Source organism: Parambassis ranga, chromosome 1, assembly GCF_900634625.1.
Source record: "Parambassis ranga chromosome 1, fParRan2.1, whole genome shotgun sequence".
NCBI lineage: Eukaryota > Metazoa > Chordata > Actinopteri > Ambassidae > Parambassis > Parambassis ranga.
This window is the reverse complement of record NC_041022.1, coordinates 12112061-12135971: the sequence shown is the minus strand read 5'-3', so window position 1 is coordinate 12135971 and position 23911 is coordinate 12112061. Positions and strand designations below refer to the sequence as shown.

At 40.4% G+C, this 23911-nt stretch overlaps 1 protein-coding gene across 1 annotated transcript in view; it reads right to left on the bottom strand.

The window, feature by feature from the left end:
- Nucleotides 1-23911, bottom strand: part of LOC114431988 (multiple PDZ domain protein) — a 35224-nt gene continuing 11313 nt past the window's right edge. Inside the window, exons 20-46 of the mRNA XM_028399718.1 lie at nucleotides 22039-22162; nucleotides 19855-20053; nucleotides 17103-17144; nucleotides 15178-15477; nucleotides 12173-12370; nucleotides 11515-11692; nucleotides 10510-10620; nucleotides 9679-9744; nucleotides 9237-9308; nucleotides 8678-8780; nucleotides 7371-7579; nucleotides 6846-6937; nucleotides 6644-6755; nucleotides 5618-5710; nucleotides 5269-5343; nucleotides 4809-5171; nucleotides 4552-4635; nucleotides 4249-4442; nucleotides 3405-3552; nucleotides 3223-3294; nucleotides 2929-3025; nucleotides 2798-2832; nucleotides 2479-2601; nucleotides 1837-1941; nucleotides 537-622; nucleotides 301-424; nucleotides 1-147 (exon numbers count right to left, since the gene is read on the bottom strand). Coding sequence (XP_028255519.1) covers nucleotides 1-147; nucleotides 301-424; nucleotides 537-622; nucleotides 1837-1941; nucleotides 2479-2601; nucleotides 2798-2832; nucleotides 2929-3025; nucleotides 3223-3294; nucleotides 3405-3552; nucleotides 4249-4442; nucleotides 4552-4635; nucleotides 4809-5171; nucleotides 5269-5343; nucleotides 5618-5710; nucleotides 6644-6755; nucleotides 6846-6937; nucleotides 7371-7579; nucleotides 8678-8780; nucleotides 9237-9308; nucleotides 9679-9744; nucleotides 10510-10620; nucleotides 11515-11692; nucleotides 12173-12370; nucleotides 15178-15477; nucleotides 17103-17144; nucleotides 19855-20053; nucleotides 22039-22162 — 3552 coding nt within the window. The remainder of the gene's footprint in view (nucleotides 148-300; nucleotides 425-536; nucleotides 623-1836; nucleotides 1942-2478; nucleotides 2602-2797; nucleotides 2833-2928; nucleotides 3026-3222; nucleotides 3295-3404; nucleotides 3553-4248; nucleotides 4443-4551; nucleotides 4636-4808; nucleotides 5172-5268; nucleotides 5344-5617; nucleotides 5711-6643; nucleotides 6756-6845; nucleotides 6938-7370; nucleotides 7580-8677; nucleotides 8781-9236; nucleotides 9309-9678; nucleotides 9745-10509; nucleotides 10621-11514; nucleotides 11693-12172; nucleotides 12371-15177; nucleotides 15478-17102; nucleotides 17145-19854; nucleotides 20054-22038; nucleotides 22163-23911) is intronic.

The window sequence follows — 23911 nt, the reverse complement described above, 5'->3', positions numbered from 1 at the left end:
TCAGGAGAGCACAGTGAGGACTACAGTTCCTTTGGTCTTTTTTAGGATGTCCACTGCTTCAGCGTGAGTCACACCTTCCAGGCAGTGTCCATTAACAGCAATGATCTGGTCTCCACGTTTCAGCCTGCCGTCCTCTATGGCTGCCCCCTGCAGTGCAAAGACATGATCTCATACAGACCACTACACCAGTATAACAACAAGCTATAACTGTGCAAGTAAATGGGCGCTATCACTGTGCATTGGAGGGCTGTTTAAATGGCTAACACTGAAGTTCTCAAGGCCTGGCTGCAGTTTTCTCACCTTGTTGAAGACAGTTTTGATGTAGATCGGCAGGTCTCCGTGCGGGCTGCCGAACCCTCCGACAATACTGAAGCCCAGGCCCGAGGAACCTCTCTCCAGAGAGATGGTTTTATACATGCGAGTACTGTGGGGAATAGAAAATATCACAGAAAACAGTGGGTGCTGTCTGTCTGTGTCTTTTATGACTAATTGGAGATGATCAGAGATCCCACAGTCTGCCAGAGGCTGACTCTTACCAGAGGTTGTTGTGAAAGCAGGCTGCATTTCTTGGTTGCACATCGCAGTGCTCCTGTGAGCTGAATCCTTCAGAAGGTGCTGCCACCTAGACACACACACACACACACACACACAAACACCATGTCATAATATAACATACTGCATTTTAGGCATGTTTTTGTAATGGTTCGTGCTCTCAGGTTGATTCCTTTGTTTTTCGGTTGTGTGAATTTATGTTTCAATTACATTCTGGTTCCTGTCTTATTTGGAAAGTCTGTTTTTTGTGTGTATTCACTTGATTACCTGCCCCGCCCTGATTGTTCACCTGTGTCTTGTTTCCTCTTGTGTATTTGAGTCTTGTCATCACTTTTGTCCTTGTCCTGCGTTCATTCCAGTGTCTTTCCAGTGTTTGCAGTGTTGTTTGGTTGCTTCATGTGTTCACCTTTCTTTTGGCACTTTGTATTTGACTTGTGGTTTTTGGTTTGTTTCACCTTTTGGAGTTTTTGGCATTTTGGGTTTTGGATTTTCTGGCTTTTTGTTAATAAATCTCACTCTTAGTTTGAACTTCACTTGATTTGGTTTGTCTGCATTGAGGTCCTCCTTCCTCTTAACACAACACTTCAGTTACTAATGTTCAGTTGACTTTAGTTTCCATGAAGTTATCTCACATAAAATATTCACGGCTCATTTTAGTATCTAAAACCGCACCGTACTGCATATTTATAGTGCAGTCACAAATTCCTTGGATATTCTCTCACTGAGTTGGCAAAGTGTTTTTCCAACTTCAGTGTGTTTTGGGGCTTTTTGGAAGCTGATAAGGAGAAGCATGACGTACTGGATGATTCATTTTACCCGCATCATCATAAAAACACCAGCATTTCCTCAACTGTGTGTGAGGCAGAGACGAGCAGCTTGTAAATGACAAACCTTAAACAAGGTTGAAATACTTACACTCAGATTGTTTCAGTACATGATGTACAAGTTAAGTAACATTCTGGTTAAATGTCCAAGTTGTTTAAAGCTGTCAATACAATGGAAATATAAAATAATAACATTCTAATATAATATTTCAAACAGATCATGAACCAAGTCTGAACTCATAGTATGGCATACTGTCCAGTATGACAAAACATTCATAACAAAGGATATGTTGAAGACATTTGTTTTGTATTAAATAAAGTCTGAAGACAGACAGCAGACTAAGAGGCATTAAATTCTTTTCCTGACAACACAGAGCAGAAACTTGCTGACGTTATCACACCTAAGCTTCCTGCCTCTCAGGCTTCAAATATACTACTGTGTGTATCACTGTGACACTACCTGCAGACTGATGGTTCCGGTGGCGTTCTTCAGCAGGGCTCCAGCATGGACATGAGTCATTCCCTCAGTGGACACGTCATTGATACTGAGGATCCTGTCTCCCTTCTGGATGACACACATAGGCACACACACAGACACACATGAAGTGCTTGTGAGGAAACTCACACGAGTTATATGTAATTCCTTGAGACACATTGCCTACAATTACTATAAAAAACACAAATCCCAAAATTAACCTCCACCTCAGTTTTCCTGTGTTTAGTCTGTGGTTCTCCTCCTCTAATGTTCTTATAAATATCTTTATAATAATGTATATATGCTGTATGTGTGTAGCACTTCACTGCCTACTCAAAGGTACTCAAAACTACTTGACATTCCTTGCTCATACAAGCACGCACACTTTCTGCTGTCTTGCCCAAGGATACAGTAGCATGCAGCCAGGGGATTAGGATTGAATCACCGATGTTATGGTTAGCAGTCATATATTTGTCTAGATTGTATGTTCTCAGACCTGAAACAAGTCACTTACATTGAACATTGAACCTTTAAGGTTTAAGTATAAGGTGAGTTGTCATAATGTAGTTACAAATACCCACTGTAACACACACACATGCACACAGTATGTACATGGGCGCTCCCCACCTGTAATTTCTGTGTTTTGGCAGCGAGTCCATTGGTATCCATGGTAGCAATAAAAAGAGGTACGTTGCCATGGGGACTGCCCACTCCTCCAGCTACACTGATGCCCAGGGAGTCACATGGACCCTGTAGTGATACAATACACATAATATAGACAATACCATTAAATGAGAGGTCTGATTCTACACATCACCTAATGTTGTATAAACCTGAGGTTTGCTCAAAACCAGAAACTTAAAAATGGTCACAGCTAAATGTAAACTCCTGGACAATATTTATCAAATTAAATATAATTTAATTTAATTATATTTCAAGGCACTACCTTTTGTATTATGACTTTTCTGATGTCAGAAAGGTCTTGAACTCCTGCAAGAAAGACACAGGTCAGAGAAAACTGTTGAACCTAAATCTAAAAATCAGTCCTGTTAAGAGACGGCACTGAAAATAACTCACCGTGGCTCCCTGTTTTATTATCTGTCTCCCTCTGGTGGCTGAAGGCAGCATCACATACACTTGAGGGTGTCAGAGTGGAACAGTCGGAGTCTTCGCTCTGGATAAAACACAACTTAAAGTACTCCTAGGTTCACAAAGTAGTGTTGTTAAAATAGAGCACAGATGTAAAAGTTGAAGTATAGTCTACTTTAAAAATGACTGAGCTACAAAAGTCTGGACTCTTGTTAATCTGCACATCATACACGTTTATATATTTCCATTCCTGTCATTCATTTAAATGTGTTATCCGTTTACCTGACTCCGCTGTGAGTACTGCACCCCAGCTTTAAAACGAGCCACCTCCAGGTGGACAGCTCCACTGCAACTCTAGGAGCAGAGTGACACATCTCATATAATGACATACAAACATACACACTGTACACACACTACTTGTTAGGTTCATAGACTTTGTTTGTGTGGGTGTAAATGTGTCAGACCTGTAGAAGCTCCTGTGCATACTCCTGTGTTGCAGCACGGACATCCTCCCCATTGATTGACAGAATCTGGTCACCTAGCAACAACCTGCCATCTGAATCTGCTACGCCTCCTCTGATAATATCCGACACAAAGATGCCCGTGTCATTACTGTTGAAGAGAAAACAGAGGTCAACAGAGGTGTCTGTTCCACGCTTATGGAAAAAAAATATGCGACCTGTTTTGCATAACGTCACACTCGATTGTACGAATATATGTAGCAGCATGAAAATTTGTAGTTAAACCCGTGTCTTCTCTTGCAGTGTGACTGTGAGGCCTGGCTCTCTTACCTACTAAGGTATTTACTGAAGGCTGGGAGGGTGTGTAATTTCTTTTTGTGCCTTTCACTTCCTTTTTGCAATAATGACATCTGCTGCTATGACCTCTAACTGAGCAGAGGCCTAACATTCAAGTGTAGTCAAGTGAAGAGACAGTTTACCTTTAGGGTACCATCATTACCAAAGACTGTTTTATAGCCATGCACTATGGCCAGCTTACAAATAAATAGTGAATGATTCAATTTAAAGTAAAAATAAACTTCTCCCTTACTGAATCATGCTTTTTTGTTGGTAGTTGATCAAGTTAATGTATAATCTGGATTGTTGCTGTGGATCAAAATATAATTTGTTCCCAGACCTGCACAGCTTGTTATCACTCAAGCAGGACAGATATCAGAAGACTTCCACCTATGCTATGTGGCCATATATGGCCACTACACAGAGTAAGACCTAAACTACAGACATGCCCTCCTGCTGCAAACATCTCAACCAGAATGTTTCTAATTGTTAACAAGCATCCTGTTTGTACCTCTTCCCCACAGTGCTGAACCCCAGTCCCTCTCCGGGGCAAGGCCTGAGCTCCAGGCTGAAGACATCCCACAGGTCCTCCTCCCTGTATCCCTCTTGGTGTCTGAATACGCACAGCCGGACACGCTGGGTGGTGAGTCGCAGCATGGCTATAGCTTCGTCATGAGTGGCCTGTCGCAAGTCTATGCCATTTACCTAGAAGACAGTAAAAGTTGTGTGAATGGGGAATTGAAAAGTAAACACATAGGAATGTCATTGCACTGGGATGCAAATTAATTGTATGTGTGTATGTACGGTACTATACCTCTAATATCTGGTCTCCTGCCTGCATTCTCCCATCTCTCTGTGCTGCTCCTCCATCATTCACTTCATGGATTATTACTGCCCCCTGGTGTAAAAATCAGGAATAACTCAATAACTTTATTGCATACAAAATATAGACAATTATATGTCCTCATTTAAGAATTTAGGATTATTAGGGATGCAAAAAACTATATCATATTTCAGGGGGCCAACTGTGCAATTAAAAAATAACATATAACAAGCACTGTCTCATCTTACCAGCAGAGTGTCACATCCTCCCACAATGCTGAGGCCCAGACCTAAGTTTCCTTTAATAATCTCTATGGTTGTTTCCATTCCAGGAGAGACTGGGCAGCTCAGAGGGTTAGACGTGGGAGCAGATACTAGCCAATCAGACAGAACCATTGAAGAGGTCTGATTGGTACTGAGAGACGAAGAAGAGGAGGAGGAAGAGGGGGTTACAGGAGAGATTAGGGAAGAGGCAGGAGAGAGAGAACCAGGAAAGGAAAGTGATGCAGGAAGAGGCAGACAGGAAGAAGAAGAGGAGGAGGAAGGGAGATTTCTGGAAGAGCTGATGGAGAGTTTGACAGTGAGCCGATGTTTGAGAATCAAACTGGACACCTGAATACAAAGAAGACAGGTGAGTCATAAATAATTAAATTAACATGACCTTGAGGAGGACACTGTGCAGAGTGTGTGTGTGTTTGTGTGTTTGAACCTTATCCACTGGCAGTCCAGCTACAGGGTCATCACCCACTGCTATGATTCTGTCTCCAGCCTTTATCCTGCCATCCTGAACAGTGAAGCATGAATAAAAAAGTAAGAAAAGCATGAAGAAGAAAGACTGAACGGGAACAAAATGAAAACTCAAATGCACCCTCTGGACAAGTATCTGAATAACTGTTGCTTGGGGGTGTACATGAGAGCTCACTGCGCATGATGACATCAGTATAAAGCACTGAAAGTTAATCTGGTTTAAATATTTCCTGAAATAGAAATTCCATCACACTGGTGCTAATTAACACCTCTTTATTTTGACATTGAAGCTTGTGGTAATAATGTCACACCTTACTGGCAGTGCCATGCTGGTTCAAGGACTTCACCAGTACTCCCTTCTTGGAATCGTCCTCTGCCAGACAAAGACCAAGACCGACATGATCCTAGAGGGACATGCAGGCAACCATTAGGTCGACTCTCGCTGAGAAGCAGTGATATCAGCAGATTCATACACGCAAGCAGTTTTTAGTGATGTTCAAGGTTCATTATGTTTGCTTGAATATCAGGACTGTTTCTGAAATGGTTGATGTCTGCTACAGCTTGTCATTGCTGGAACAGCCACAAAAAAAGTCAGTTTTTGCAAACTGGAAAACAGATTTTGCAGGATTAGAACTAGATTTTGAAGCTCCATTTTTTGATATATTGAAAATATTTTTTTTCAGTATTATTTTGTGTTCCCATCTTCACACTCTTACATGTTATACTTTTCTTTTGCACTGTGAAAACACTAGTCAAATATGCCTACAAAATAATGAGTTCTTAAAAGTTTGGACTTGAGTTTGAATAGGAAACAGTTTTTTTGTGGATGTGTATTGATCCATTTTTTTCAGAGTCCACTTTTTAGATACTTCAACACATTTTTAAGCTTGTGAATACATAATTTTGGCAATTGCAGCTCTGGTCGAAAACTCTGAATAAAATGCAGTGTGGTCTGTGTTCAGCAACCCCAGTGAAAACTAGAGGACATGAACACTGTAAGCAGGATTTGAACAGGGAAAGTCCAGCACCTTAACCACAGCCTTATGTGCCACCCAACTAAAACACTATGGGAGGCTTCATCCTACCACCTCTTCCATCATTTAGATGACATTTGAACACATTGCCTTGACTGAGTGAGCAACCTGGTCAGCTTTGACTAAATCTTGGTCCCAAGCCTGCAAACTCCCTTTCATTTGACTTCTTTAAAACACCGAGTTTCAACCTTAAAGCTTTTCTTCAAGTTTCAGTGTAGTGTTCCGTGAGCTGTTACACTAAATGTACAGCAACTGTAAATACAGGACAGTGATTAAAGCCAAAAGCTTCTGGATGTATTGTACCTGAGGTAGGATAACATGCTCCACATCTTTGGATGATTCTCCACACTCTGCTGTGTCGACTCTGTCCTCACCCCCAGCTTTGACTTTTTGGACCATTTGACCTGCTTTATTTCTGGTAAAACAACCAAACAGGGTCTTCACCACTTTTGCTCTGTTCCTAAAAGACTCATACTGAGTACATGCCATGAGACTAATATGTTACCTGATGAGGATGATCTTGACTTTAGCGGGAGCGTTATTGATGATGGTGGAGGCATTTTGGTGACTCCGACCGTACAAGATCTGGCCGTTAATCTAGAAGAAAACATAACGTCATGCTCCTCCTCCTCAGCAATCCTCTCCTTTGTCTCATCCATCTTCACATTAATCTTCCTTTCTGTCATCTTTTTCTACTCCCCCCCACCTCCTTGTCTCAGCCAGCAGGTACCTCTCCCACGATTTTCCTCCTCATTTCTATTACACAGTTGCTCATTGCAAAAATTCTGCCCAGTACCAACCATCCTTCAAATGGTAATTTGTATGATAAATCTACTGTGGAGGTACTCAGTGCTCTCTGCCTCCAACCTACAACCCACTGTTCTTCTGTTCCTGCTTTTATGTTTAATATTTTGTCTTTTTTTTCCTGCAACCCTTCCTGAATCTTTAAACCCCACTCTTTTAAGTCTGCTAATCTACATCCTAGTAATCTCATTGTCCAATATTATTCCCTTTCACTTTTTATTCTTACCTCCAGAAGCTCATCCCCAACCTGTATCCTCCCATCTAAACCAGCAGGGCCTTGTGGGTCTATATCTGCCACATAGATGCTCATGCGGGCCCTGGAGCCATCATTGTTGCCTGTGAGGCTGATTCCTAGGCCGTGTGCTGCAGGGTCCTTCTCCAGCTCAATCATGTGGAGCTTTCCGGAAAGGCTGCCATAGCGCTGAAGCATCTTTTCTATGTGAGACAGAGTTAGCAAACAGCAGGTTGTTAGGAGGAGAATATAATGGGTAAGCTAAAAAAAGTGGTGGTATTGTACCTCTAATGAGTGACACATGGAGACATGTGGAGAAGCAATAGTGGAGAATGTGTGTGTGTCTGTGTGTGTCTGGTGCTTCACTGTATATAGTAGGAATATCAGTCATGTCTAGGGAAAAGAGAATGATGTCTGTGTTACTGTATATACTATACAGTATAGAGTGTGTAGGGCTTGGACAGTGCTACAAGATTTATGTGCGTGTATCATACACTGTAAGAGATACATAGAATGCAGTATAAAATTCACTACTGTGTGTATGCCAATACACGTTCACTCACATTCCCTTACATTTATATGTATTAGGACTGCTCAGCCTTCCTGAAACGTAACCAGTGGAACTTTTAGACCACTGATGGCGCACATATATACAATGACATGCATGTGAGGACATTACACTATTTCATTGATCACTGATGTTTTATACATAGCAGTACAAAACCTTAACAATAGATAGCTAGAAACTCTGGTTGTTTACAGAGGAACGCCATACAGTACAAGTATACTAAGCAAATCATTACATTATTTTGTAAAAAATAAAAGAAAAATGTATCTGATTTATTTAAAGGTGCATTTTAGGGTCTAGTATTTTGTCATTCAATGTGTTTTACATGTAAATAGCATGAAAACTGTGTCTGGAATGTACTAATATGAACGCAGCTAGATCAACAAAAAGACAGAACAAGATGTTTTTAATAGAAAATCGATCGCAGCAGCAGCTGATTAAAAAACCTGGCGCACACTAACTGAAGAAAAAACTGCTTTGATTTGCCAGGTCGGACCAAAAAATGTTACACAGGTAAGCTCTCAGTGAATAGTCTGACACAGTTTGAGGGGGGGGGGGGTCCAGTTACTTCCTGATTTAGAGGCTAAAATAAAATTTAAAATGAGTGCAAGTTAGGACATATTTGTCAGTGTTTCTCTTGTACTGGACATGTGTGACACAAATCTCTTGTTCTTCTGGACTTTGGAGGGTCCTGCCAGTATGTCAGTGTGACATCTGTATGAGTCAGACTTACTCCTGCCAGCATCGCCTCCATCTTCTCCTGCCGCTGCTGTGATTGGTGTTGTAACATTAAATGGGCTCCTCCGATCCCTTCTATCGGTTGTTGGTGAAGGTACCTTGGGAGAAGTTTTGCATTATTGAACAGGCAGAGTTTGCAATGCCTCAGGGGTCCTTCAGGCATGAGTTGGACTACCCCTGAGGCCCGTTCCGCGTGCTTGATGAAGCAGTGGGAAAAACTGACGAACAGGATGAATTAATGAACACAGTTTTAATGTCAGCTAAAAATAACATGAAAGATGACCAGAATCATGCATTATAAGTGCATGGAAAAATAACTTCAAAAGAATGCACTGTCTATTTAGAGTTATGCATCTCCATCAAAGGGGGGGAAAACAAAGGGGTTTAAACAAACAAGGTAGCTGCAAGGGACTTTGAACTACAAGGGTTCTATCTACAAATATGCACGTTAATTAAGTTTTTGGAAGTTATCTTGATGCAAATGCAAGGCCTCTTTTAAGATGCAGCATACCGATGGTAACACACACCAACACACACACATACAATGTACCAACCTTAAAGGGGGTGGGAGTGAAGGGGTTTGCAGGGGAGAGACTAAGGAACAGACCACTGAGAGTCTCTGCTTCCTGGGATCATGTGGGGAAACACACATATAGTTCTACCGAAACACAAATCTACCTCAGAAAAAAACAACCCTCAAAGCTTCTTCATTTTTTTGGATTATCATGTAGGTGTCAATGACTCATCACCCTATATATATATATAATGCAGTATGTACGTAACATTCTCTATACACTACAGCAGCCAAACATCAGTAACTGTGTGGGAACAGCCTGTCATCTGTTACAATCAGGCCCTTTAAAAACACAAAAAGCAGTTTCTGCACTTTAACTCTGCACAGCAGTATTAATGCAAACGTATCATTATCTCAAAGCTGAAGTCAATTCTCCACTGCAGTTATCTCTTTAAATGTAGTATTAATAAGAAGAGTGTTACCTTGCTGCTGTGAGAGTTGGGCAGTGGTGATGGAGTTAGTCTTTCGTGGTTGATGGGAGATGGAGACTGTGGGCGAAACACAAGAAGCAGAGTAGGCAGATGAATATCTATATGATTGTGAAACAGAGGTATAATGTTCATACAATATATTATATTACATTAGCAGTCAGAGATACTTTTATTAAATATCCTGTCCTGTACAGAGGACACTATGGAGTGATGCTAAAAATGCCCATGCACTACTCGGCTAAACCTCCAAAAGAGGCTTTCCAAAAGAATATACTGCACCATCTGTCTGCATGTGCTGCACATTTAGAATTATTGGGAAAGAATGTGGAGCTGCAGATTTTAATGTATGCATACATTGCAGAATCCCAATAGAGGGAAAAAGTTATCTATGTGTATGAGTGGTTGTTATAAGTGGCATATGTAGCTTCAGTGTGAGTAGGCCACATGATCACGTGAATAAAAAGGTCTCTGGGCCTGATAAATAAACACAGGAGTTCCAAAATGTCCTGGACTCTCAAGGCTAGCTCTGGCATTACATACAATGTGTAAACTTAAATTAAATTAAAGCTTAAGCATGATTAAGGGCATGGTATGTGGTGTGAGCTGTCAGGGACAGGTGGCTGCTATCTTAGCCAGAATAATAAGAATTGTAGTCTCACACATTAAGCTTAAAAACATCTCTTCAAAATGATGCCACAAGGCATTGTCCATCTATGTGTCCATCTTAATTTAATCTTTCTCCTGGGAGATTGGACTTGGACCATCTGCTTATCATTCACTGTCTCCTAACATCCAGAGTAATGGAAAGCTTCATGTCTGTACCTGAAATCTTTGTTGTCCGGACTGGACCAGCAACGTGACAGTGTCTCCAGCTCTGCGTATAGCCTCCACTGCCTGCTCATGGCTGGCGTCTCGTAGGTCCACACCACACACCTTGGCCAAGATAACAGATATTAAAACATGTTGATTAACCAGCATCTCTGCAGGCAATGAATCTAATTCAACGTGACAGCTGCTAAGAAATGAACTGACAAAGTGCCTGTCAGTTGACAATTTTCCTTTGTCTTGCCACATTGTACACACAAGACAAATACAACAGAATGACATGTTTTTTCCAGTCCTCAGCTGGCCAGTTCTGGTGAGTGTGTGCCTTAGGTTTCTGTTCTTGGCTGACAGAAGTGGAACCTGACATGGTCTTCTGCTGTTGCAGCCCTTTCGCCTCAAGGCCTGACATGTTGTGCATTTTGATTCTGCCATTCTGTGTACTGCAGTTGTACAGAATGGAGTTACCATAGTTTTCTGTTAACTTGAAGCAGTCTGGTCATTCTCCTCTGACTCCTCTCTCATCCTCTCTGACCTGTCTGCAGAACTGCTGCCCACTGCTTGTTTGTTTTTCACAAACTATAGATAGTCTCTTGCAGCCTGTCTGGCGCTATCAATCCCCCCCCCCCCCAAAAGCTTCATAAGTGTATGCATTGCAACTCCTACATACAAGTGGCTGATTGAATGAACTGCATGGATAACACAGTAAGCGGGTATTGTGTGAGACCGATGGGGCTATAAATGCATTTTACTGTGCAGTCCTGTACAGTGAAGCATCAACCATTGACCTATGACAGATAATGGGCCACAACAACTGCTACAAAACACATACACATGTATGTATACATGCTCATGCAGCACCTCTTTTACTTTTGTGCCACTTACAGAATCTAGTTTGTACATTACACCCACACAAGATGTGCACACATCTGTTTCCTGCTATTTATAATAAGTCTGTCTATGACTGATTATAAGTATGTCTCATTTTCTATCTCACAAACACACCTCTAGCATCCTGTCTCCAACCCGGAGGGTACCATTATGTGCAGCCGGGCTGTCTGGGCTGATGTGCTTGATGAAGACTCCCCTCATCATCTCTCCGCTGCTCAGTCTTCGGCCCATGCCTCTGCCTCCCATTATGCTTATTCCCAGGGACTGGCCCGGTGCACGAGTCAACCGCACACTAAAACACAAAGCAGGAGACCTGAACATACTCAAAAAATGTTGTTCGGCTACAGAGGGTGAACACAGTGGTGAATGTATGTCCGTACAACCCCATAAGGATCGTGAAGGAGGATTCATTTCTTTTTCTTTCAGTCTCTCACAATTTGAGGCTAAGGATAGTGTTAAAGAGATTAGGACAAAACAATAGGACATTATACCTACCACCAGCGAGACACACAAAAGCTGCTTTTTTATAATTTATCTAAGTGAGATATAGTCATTAATGCGGTAAATACATGCCTGAAGACTAGTCACTCTCTCCGAAGCTAAGAAATATGAGGGTGATGAGTCTTCTGTGCTGCTCAACCCCTGCTGAGAACATGTTATGAGAACACTGTAGGATTTTACTAAGCCTGTTCTGGTAAAGGATAAAGGACATTTTGAAAAACTGCAGAAAATGGAAAATCTGAATAAAATCTGACATCAATGATTCACTAACCTTTTAGGTTGATCCCAAGACACCGTGGTATGAGAATGAAGCTCTTCATCTCCCTCTTCTTTACCATCCACTTTTATCTTAACTTCTGGCTTCAGTACTTTCCCATTTCCATTAATCTTGTCCCTTTTCTCCTCCACAGTGTCATCATCTTTTCCTTCTCCCTTACTCTTGTGAGGCAGAGATTTTGGTGTCTGCCATCTGATGGTGAAAAAACATAATGAATGAAATTAAGGATTTAATGTGTCTATTGATGAAATATATTCATTCAGATACATCTGAAGAAGTTGAACCAGTTTATTGATCTAGTCAGAGATATGTAATGATCTAGTCAGAGACAGAACTATGTAATTAATCAGCAAGCATACTAAACATGTTGTGTTGTGTGACTTTTTTAGTTTTGTGGTTTTGTATCATGTAAATCTATATTTTTGGGAAACATTTTAAGATTGTGATCTTGCAAAATTATGACACACAATATCAGACAAATGTATACATGGCTACTCTATGCCTCCACCAACCCATTCAAGCTGTAATTAAATCCATACCTGTTCACACTCACATAAGTGCATTTGTAATAAAATTGTTGTTGCAGTCTCCATATCATGACATAACAAATAATTGCAATGATCTCTACACAAGGCCAAACTCCCACAGTGGGTTTAAGAATACATGCCAGAGGTGTTTTTTTTTACATCAACATATTTGTAGTTATAATAAAAATATTTCTTTACAAATTTGATTTTTTTGTTTGTTTAAAGGTAGCCTCTCTGTTCCTTGTTAAAATGTGACATTTTTCATAAAAGGTTTTTTGCGACAATTAAACATCCTAAAAACAAGAACCATCTGAGACATTTTGGATTTGTGAGAGTATTTTAGCAGTATTTTGTAGCAAAGTTTCACATGTTTAACTGTGAGAAGGTCATAAGGAAGTTCTATGTCACAATGAGAGCATTACCGATCTTTGATTGGTTGAGGTATTTGTGAGAAACGTAACAACGCAGGTTACGCAGACGCGCGTGCTGAACGTAAGCTACCTGTTAGCTTGAAATTACGCTAGCTAACTTAGTTTACGATGTAGAGTTGACTTCGTCCTTTTTCAGTGCGGATATTTGTCACACAGAATTCATTTAGATGACAAACACTGCCTGCTGTCGTCTGTTTGACGGGACACGGAGGAAACTAAGGTAACACACTTACCTTTTAGAAGTTATTTAAGTCAGAAAGCGGATAGTTTTGCTTCTCTGCTTGCAAATATTGTTGTCTACATTATATTTGACGGTCGTGACAGATATTGTGTCACAACACAGTTGTCTGCTGGTGTAGAAAACCTTGTTTAAATGGAAAACAGCTTTTTCTTTTTTTGTTTTTTTTTTATAGACTCTACATTTTAATCAGGTTGCATCCTTGCATAAAACATTCACTTTGCCTAACCACAGTTTCAATCACATTTTTTAGACTTGTCCCACATTTTGCCAAATGTCTGATAAACCTACTCCTCTGCACCGGTCACTGCACCAGGGAATTGATGAAGGTTGTTTTTACAGAAATGAGTATTTACATGTCTTTTAGATTGCTGTTTTTAGATTCTTATTTTTTTTGGAAGATTTTGATTTTTTTGTGGATAATGTTGGTCTGATTAAAGGGATCAAGGACGTTACAGACGTATTGATTGTGTTTTTAAGAACAGGGCTGATGTGGAACCAGGGATGACCAATTTCTAATTGTTTGAGCCTTGAGTCCATGTGAATGAATGTTTGTGAGGACAGATGGATGGACAAGACGAAAACATATTCTAACCATGGCTGTTGCTGATGTGATTATTCACTGCATTCGGAGTAGTATTTAACAATGCCACACAAGTAGAACTGCTGTGGATAACAAGGTGCTGGTGCACTTTGTTATTTTTTCTATGACCTGACACATGGCCAGTAGTGACTTACACTGGTGGGCCTTGAGATGATACACTGATTTAGGTGCAAATTGCCCTGAAAATACACATTTTCTGCAAGCGAGGTCACTGCAAAGTAGTGTCTGTGTGTGTATTTGTGTGTGTTAACACGAATACTATACTGTATCTTTGTGTATACTATGTGTGAGTGTGGAAGAAAGAGAGAATTTTTCATGAATATGTTTAACGGTGGAGGGCTGTAATAAGCTCATGGATGTGAGTGATAGTGGTGCTGTCTGCACAGCAGGAGCCTATAGCCTGTTAAGTTACAGAAGAGGGCAGAACAAATGCTTCCACCAGGGCTGAAGGAGAGTGGCCACGAGAGGGGGGGGTAGGACCCGGGCAATGAGGTGAAGAGAAAAAGACCAGAGCAAGATGACTGAGGGTGAGAGGGAGATGAAAGACAGATGTAGGCACACACAGAGAGGAAGAGAGACAAAGACAATGCATTGAAAGATAAGGGTGAAGAAAAGGCTGCAGAGAGAAATGGGAGGGAGGGAGGGAGGGAGGGAGGAGAAAGGCAGAGGCTGGGAGATGGAGTGAAAGCAGGGACAGACAGAAGCGAAACAATTCATTTTCGCTGACAGTCAGCACTGAGATCCATAAGCGAACAGCTAAATATAACTCAGAGATTCAACATTCAGAGAGGCTTTTGCCTTTACCACAGAGAAGAATGGAGAAGAGAAAATACGGACTGGAAGAGAATCTCGCCGAGCTGGTTGCATGCTAAAACTCATTGTTTCCTCATGGATACGGTTAATTAAAGTGTCAGATAATAACTGATCATTAGTATCACTTAAACAGCTGGGAAGCAGTGATGTGTTATAGTAATAAAACCACAGCTATTATAAAAATCAAAAAGCCTGAGGTTAACATATTAAAAACAGAGAATGTATAGCAATTTCATTTTCTGTATTCTCCATGGAAAGAACTTGTTATAAAACTGGAGGCTTGAAGTCTAATAAACCCTTGGACAGGTTTATCTTGTGCTCTGGGGCCTGAGTAGGGATTGGGTGACCATAAATAATAAGCTGCAGACCTCTGGATCTTATATTACCTTGTGTCTGAGGCGATCGTTGGGGCTATGGCTGGGCCTTTGAACGGAGCTTTGAAGGAAGCTGGAGCTCTGATGGTGGCTGAGTCTTGAGTTGCAGCTTTAGATTTGACTGAGGCAGATGGTTTGAGTGAGGCCATAGCTGAAGGACTTGAGGATCTGTCCGGGACTGATGCAGGCTCTGGCGAAAGAGCTGGTAGTGTAGGCGAGGAAGAGGCGCTGTCTGCTGCGATTGATGCCAGAGTAGGCAAGCATAGATGAGCACGGTGTTGATCCACCTGATGAGCTGGGACATAGGTTACACTGGGGTGGGGGAGAAAAAGTGTCAGGATCAAGTGAAAACATCTGAAATGTTAAAACACTTAATTTGTTCTATCACTTTGGACTCTGGTCACTGTAGCACATTTAACACTTTCACCACCAAAACAATGAATAATACAACAGGAAAATAACCTGACATGACAGTATTACTGCATGATTTTAAATGAAATCTGAAGTAAATGGATTAATAATAATGGCATCCTATGTTAGGGAGTGGTATCAGTCACACTAACTTGTGGCATAAAGCTTATATGTTTATACATTTCTGGATCCTGCACATGTTGTACAGATTTGCGCTATACAAATACAATGTGTAAAGTTCATATTGTTACTCCATGCTATAATTTCTTTCAGTTTTTCACATCTCATTTGTAATTTGTAAGTTGCATTGTAATGTCCTCTGGCAAAAGATTTTCCAACGGGATTATCTTAAATATTTATTAGAGCAAAAATTTGCATGATTATTGTAAGGTGAATTAGCAGCTACAAATTTAACTTTCTTCCCTCTTGAACAACATTATAAATCCCTAATGTTTACAAAGGCTGCTATCCAGCATGTTTATTACAAGTGTTCTAAAAGCATGTTTCATACCCCATCTAGAAACTTTGGGGACACAGTTTGCATTTTTGATACACTGATAAGTATTTTTCATACACATATCTGCTGTGGCAAAAAAAATGCCAATGGTATCATTAAAGCCCACTCTCTCCCTCCTCCATTTCTCTTTTTGTGCAAACTGTAGTGTGATGCTATAAGCAGACATGCTGTTTGGATCTGTGAACAAGCCAATTTCCCTGTTTCAATCAGAGTGGTAGACTGAATATGGAGGTCTTCTACACTAAGCTGTGGTGACTGAGCCATGTGGACAGCCTGTCTTGTTTCGAAAGAGGCAGTTTGATAGTGACAAGCCCTCACCAATCTATGTGTCTTATTCTGCAGCTGCCAAAGCAACTCATCTGCCTCCACTCGCTCTTAGTTTGTCTGAAGTGCTGTCAGGAGGAGGCAGTTGGAGCATGTGTGTGTGTTTGTGTGCATGTGTGTTCATCTGTGTGTGTATTGTGTGCACATCTGTGAGAGGCTCTTTAAAATGCTCCTTTATTCAGAAGCACACTGTTCAAGGTGAGATGAATTATTCAGAGATATTTCCCATAGCAGGAAAAAGGTGTTTTTGGAGGTTAGACCATTGAAAGGCTGTACGTGTGTGTGTGATAATGTGTGTATGTGTATGCCTGTAAAAGCAAGACAGAGAGGAAAAGACATTGAGGTGGAGAGAAAGTGAGTGGGTGTTTTGCAGGGCAGCTGGGTGGTGAAGGTGGAGCACATCTCCAATCAGCCAAATGAGCACTGTCAATGTGGAGCCATAACTGCGGATGTTAGAACAAGTAATAATTTACCCAATTTCCCTTGGGGCAATCTTTAAAATTTCATCATGTAATCTGATTTAACATGACTGAAGCACTTTAGTCAGCTGACTGCAGCGTCAAAAACAAGATGGCAATGGAGAACCAAGGTGAGACAATAATATTTATGGGTAATGAGTGCAGCAAAAGTCATGCTTGTGACTATGGAGAGCACACATTCATATTTATGACGTGCTTATACTCACTTTTCCAAGTCACACAGGCTGTCAAGCTCTGCATGAGAAGATCTAAAAAAATGTGAGCAACAATTACATTTTCAAGCAGATGATTGTTCTCTGTATTCCCGAAAGACTCTTCCACATTCCCTTTAAACTAATAACTCTGGCTTTCTTTTTTTCCTCCCAAGATGTAAATACTGTGATTGATAGGGATCTACAATTGATCAAATCAAAAATAGCCCCACAATTTAAATCACCTGTTTGATCCTTAAAAGGCCAAATGAAACATGCTTTAAAGTGCTAGTTTATCACCATAGACCCCCATGTTAAAATGCCTAATTTTACAACAGAGCAATGAATATTCATAACCTTTGTATAAGTATTGACAGAATTTAAATGGCTCTTTTCAGTGCCTGTGGGGGACACTGACTTTAGCAATGTTGGCACAGTCCACCTAAACTCCCAGTATGTGAAAATAGGTTTAGCGCGGGTGGAGCTAGGGTGGGTAAGCAGCTGCAGAAAAAGGAAGCTCACATTGTGAGTCAGCATCTGCCTGACACTCAAAGCAGCCACGCCAATCATTCTGCAAAAGTATTAATATAGTTAGTTATATAGTATAATTATCAGGAAAAACAAAATCATTTTGCAATATGCTGTAAGCATCTTCACTTTTGCTCTAAAGTTGCTAATTTTAACAATGAAAGCAATGGGGATCGACATGTTTTTTTTGTGTTTTGTGGCCAGCCCCTAGAGGCCACGGGTAAACTGCAGGTTTTACCAATTCTGCATGGACTTCATTTCCTAGCCCTAGAGGTCTCTGCTTGGAAAAGACTTATGACTAGGTGATGATTTTTACATAAAATAACCCATTTAAATTACACTAAGGCCTAAAGATGTGCATAATTAAGACCATGAGTGCTCCAGGAGTTGGGGTGAGATATATGCTGTTGCTGGGAATGTGTTTTGGCACACAATATTAGCTATATATCCTATACAACTGCTGCATGTAAGCTTGTAACAGCTATAAAATAGCTGCATGCATTTGATGCCTAAAAAACTATACTACAAGGCAATAGGTACATAAGTTTTGGTTGAGTTAGAACCTTTGTAATATCTGTTTTATACAGTGGCTACACATGCAGATGCATTCAATATTATTTAAATTGAAATAAATCAGGGGGCTTAAGTCTGTGCTTTGATTGGGACAATCAAAGAGAGTTGGTGACTTGCTCTAAAGCCAATCCAGCATTGTCATGGCTGTATGATTTTTGTATGTTTTTGTCATGCTGAAAGATGAGCTGTTGCTCCAGTGTCACATGGCTCGGACTGTGTCTGCATTCATCTTTTCATCAGTTCCAAGGAGCCTCCACGGAGATAAGCACTTACAGTGTAAATTTGATGCAACCATAAATGTAGCATGGTCATGTTGTGAACAGTCACAAGCAGTGACTTATGTGTAGTAGATACCATTCTGAAAGCTGTGTGTAAATCAGACCTCAGAATTGTTATTATATATGTACTTTAAATGCTGCTTGGAAAACCCCCAGTTGGCTGTCATGCTTCTTACTCAAGTGGTGTCTGTCAGGTCACACTGTCATAAAAGTGTAATCTCTGCCAGCGACATCTGAATGTCTCTTTGTGTGACAGTTCTTGGCATTTCTCTGACGCATCTCAATGACAATCATAACAAAAAGCACCTGACCTTTAATGTGTACCAGGGAAAGCTGTGTAAATGTATGTGTAAAACTTCTGGTAGAGAGTTTTAATAGCATATAGAGTGTGCTAGAGTAATTTTGAATTTAAACATATGACTGTGACTGTAATAAGAAACAAATTAAGTGAAAAGATTTAGCACTTAAAGAGGTTTTTAATTTTATAGTAGCTGTCACATTAGTTTCTTTTACAAATTACAAAGATAGTGATGTTTATTCTGTTTTACAGTTTGCTAGCTGTCCTAAACATTTATTTATTTATTTATTTTTTCTCACAGGAACTACTTATTTAGTTAAGTCCGTTTGCTTTCCTTATGGTGGTATTGCCCACTTTGGCCTCTGGACTGCATGGGCACCCTGTTCTTGACCGACATATCTGTGGTCTGATGTCTTTGCTGCATGAAGTTTGAATAGTGATACCTTTATCATGTTTGCGCCTCATTTTAATAATTGCACTGCTCAACTTCAATCTGAGCAAAGGCCTAATTAGCTAGAATAAGTAAGAAAATCTGTGTGCAGGTTGTGCAGGTTGTATCACAGGCTGAAATTAAGCAGATAGTTTGGCTTGTCATAGTATGAGACGTTCATTGGCACTATTGACATTCACCACAGCTCAGTTCTATCAAAGTGTCACAGTAAGCAATTTCGCTGCAACATTATCCAGTTACAATGAAGAAACTGGCCTCCTAGGTTTCCTGCAGATCATTTATTATTGTGGCTCTGCCTGGCATAATTTTTTGCAGTGCCTGACTATAAATGTAACTCAAAAATGCACTAAGAGGTGGAGCCTGAGCTGAACTGAGGTGATGTCGAAGGTAGACAGGCAGATTGTTCTTTACAACAACTAACAATCTGAAGTTTCAGGCACCACTTGACCCCCTCTTATTTTTGCACAGTGCACCACATGCACCATCCAAGGCTTTTCAATGGGAACATGAATTTATGAGAGCCTTTAAATGCCTTCAAGAGCTCTAGTTGAGTTGTGTTAGCGAAACCATGATGTAACAGTTTTTTTATCAGCCTGGAGCACATATTGTAATGTTGTGGGTCAGTGACTGTCTTCTCACCTCATCTCTGGCCCTATGACAGAGTGCCTGCGGAGCATGGCCCTGGCCTTGGCGTTGGACAGGTTGGAGGTTGGTTCTCCGTTGATGGCCAAGATGGCGTCCCCCACCCCTAGCCTGCCATCCTGGCTAACAGAGCCCCCCTGGACCACACTGCGTACCAGCATGCCTGAGCCATCTTTGATAGCACTCACCGACATCCCTGCCAACATGCACACAGACACACAGACGCACACACAAGCAAAGGTGAGCAGAGGGTTGGCTAAGGCTGTTTTGAATGTATGCCAAACAGACAGACAGTCGCCTAAACAAACACCTGACGGTGGCATAATCAGCATAATCAAGACAGACACTAGGAAGATTAGCACACAAACATGGCTACACATGCTTGACATTTACACTGTATCATCTGTCACACACAGTCACACACTCACACCCACAGAGAGCAAAGGGCACAGGTGACTAGAGGGATAACACCTGACTTTGGCATTATCAATTTGGACACTAGGTAGATTACACAAATGCTTCATTAATGCAAACAGGCAGAAGCAGGTAAAACAGGCATCACACACACGCACACCTCATGCCCGTACATACACACTATACAGAGAGGGATGGCTGCAATAAATTAGGTAGTCTGGTCTATGGCACTGCCGTTCTACGTTGCTAATGACATCCACAACACTATGGTCGTACATAATTTGAAGTTGATCAAAGAAATGACTATTTTTGAATATATAAATAGTTTATTGTTTTTGTTACATTCAAATTACAATACAATCATAGTGCCTGGAATACAGTCAACTGGAGACACAGCTACCAACACCGTCAAGACAAACAATAGACAAACAATAGACAAACATTTCAAAGACATTATAGAAATTTCAAAGAAATTATACTAAATGTCCAAAAGTCCAAAGGTGCTGAAGTACTGTCACACAGCAACAAAACACATTTACTATTACAAAATTTGCTGCAGGGTTTTTAAGGAATAACTTATACAAATTCCCCAATTTTCTATCTGAAAATCTGTTTCTGTTTTACATCAACAAAACATCTTTAGAGTACCAAATACTTAAGTGCAGCAGGTTGACTCCATTCAATAAGCAAAGACCACTGCTTATAGTCATGCTTCAATTGAACAAGGCAAAAAAGAAAGCCCTCATTTTAGTCCATCAAACATTGTTCTTTAAACACCTGTCCTCAAAGCCATCCAGACTCTATAGTACAAACCAGCCATACACTGTACATCCATCTCCAGAAAGTGGGTGTAAAGTCATAGAAATGAATAATATTGTACATGGCACCTAATCTTTAGAAGAACGTGTAGTAGTATAAACATTACTATTGCTCAGAGAAATTCTCCAATATTCCAGCCTTTATGGATGTCTCTGCCTATGTTGAAGCTTTAGCTTAAATTAAAATTTACAACATGAAAAAAAAAAACAAATATAATCTGTAAACACTCATTTTTAAGTTTCCGGAAGACTGTGCTTCATTAAACTAAAGCTGTCAACAACAGGACCGACAATATTTTAAACGGATCAAAACCACAAGAGTGCAGTGATACACAGACAGTAGCCTATGACCTTGATTTTCTCTACCTATCAATATTTACATAATTTTAAACTTTTACACACACACAAACACACACATACACACACACAGAGTGAGAGTAGTGTGGTGCCTTATTAGAGCATGATTCTAGAATACAAATGAGTTGGTTTCCTTATGCTTTGCATAGTCCTCTTAGACAAAAGTGCAGGATCGCCTTGCACCCTGTTGTTTCTCTGTCATGTTTGAATACCCAAACAGTAGACCTGCTCTTGGAGCAATATAAGAAATTATACTCTCACTGTTCAATATAAAAATATATAGGCTTAGTTCTACATTCAAATGACTATTTTTAAATGTGTCATTATTTTCACTGTCACTCCTTGATATTTCACATTATTTTAACTAATTCAATCAACCTCTTAATGGCTTCTCACAAAAACACACACAGAGACACACACACACACAGACAGATCTTATCTCCTATCTTAGATATGCGGAGCATGTCACTTTCACTTCACCACTCCTCTTCAGGGCAGTCGTCATCACCATCGCCTATTAGTGTCATTATTGCCATGCCTGCGACGTACACACACCAAGACACCATCACCATGAGAAATACGGAGAACATACCAAGGCTACGGTTGCCCCGGACAACAGTGATTGTCCTCTCAAAGCTGGTGCGGGGGGGCAGAGGTGGCGCTTGCTGCCTGTTGTCATCTTCCATCATGCCAAAGCGATGACGTAGCTGGTTTTCCTTGGAAAGAGATGACAGGGGAATGAATAAGGGCATGAAGATGTGGTGACAAATGCATATAAGCAAGAGCAAAAGTTTCTGAGGGGAAAAAGACGTGAAACACACCGTCATTCTTAGTCTGCAATCAAGCAAGCCAATATCTTAAAAGTTATTTTAATACGTTTTAAACAAAATGTAAATTTTCATCGACCCTGCCTCTGCCCCATGCACACATCTTTGGGAGGTGAAAGAGACCACCACCCAAATTTTAATCTTGTTTATAAAATTACACCCAAGGAAGGTGAATGCTGCATTATTGCTAATATTATCCTATAAACAGATGTAGATACTAAGTGTTTATTTACCACTACATTGTAGAGACTTAAGTCCTTTAAAATTCAGATGTAGCTGATGTGCTGTGCTTTAATTGAAGCACCAACCCGATGCGACTCTTGCAGAGAAGTCACTGTACAGTACATGTAAGTGTACTAATGGTAACAGGTATTCAAACATGTTGCACAAAACGGCAATAGTTTTGCACTTATTTGGTCACAAACCAAACTATTGGACATGTGTTAAGTTCGTTATGACTATGCTAAATAATGCTACATGAAATAATAGAGGATCAATGTTACTGTATTACAAATCACCTTCTTAGGAACACAAATGTCTGTTCCAAATTTTGTAGCAATCCATCAAGTGGCAAGTGAAAACTGAACTGCTGGCAGCAGGAGGCCATCAAAATCAATAGGATTAATCATTAGAAGACTATGAATGTTTCTTGAAAAATCCTATGGAATTACTAATATAGTAAGATCTAAGCACAATGGTGATCTGCCCTACAAAGATTTACAAAGATAACCAAAGTCCTAGACTGACATTACTGCAGATTTCATGCGTGATATAAAATAATTTCAGACAGCTGTTGGCTCTCTATGATGAAGGATTTTGTAGCAAATCTGAAATTGTAAAACATGCAGGTAGTGTTTTTTACACCCCAGGGGCATTTTTACAAAGAAAAAAAGGGCAGGAGGAGATCTTTGAGTCCTCACAGAAAGTACAAGGTGCACTGAAGTTCTAAAAACTCTGCAAGCTTTTTTCTTTGATGGTAACACCCTGGCACTTGCTCCGAGTCACTGTATGTATGTATGTATGTATGTATGCATAAAAGACTCTGAGACAGAACTGGATGTCTCAGTGTGTGCTTTACCATGTGGCATTGTTGTGCATGTTGCAAGCACTCTTCACTTGGAGGCAAATGTTGGTAATTGAGCTGAAGCAAACACAAAAGGCTGAGTTCAGGCCACAATGCAAGAACAAGTCTTTGACACTGAGCACTTTCTCTATACCTGACCCAGTGATACTGATACAGCTGGTGCTAAGCTCCCCACTATAGAACGTGAACGAAAGAACACACACTGACATGATAATCTCCTTTAGAGCTGCTAAAATGGCTACCTGCAGAATCTCAGGTTTGCATGGTGTGTAGTATTACTGTGACTGTCACTGCAAAGATATGTCCCTAAATTACACAATTGCACATATTCTTAATACATAACTGTGCCTAATTTTACAATTGCAAAACAAAGAAGGATTTTGACAATAATATCTTTTGTACACAGTATAAACTTAACTATAACTATACTGCTGTAAAATAAACTAGTGCAACAGTGCAAAGTGTCAGTTCAAATATAACAAATAGAAGCTGCTTTTCTCTCTGTCAGCACCAAACTTTAGTTTTAGTTCTACCCACAAAAGCTTCAAGAACCA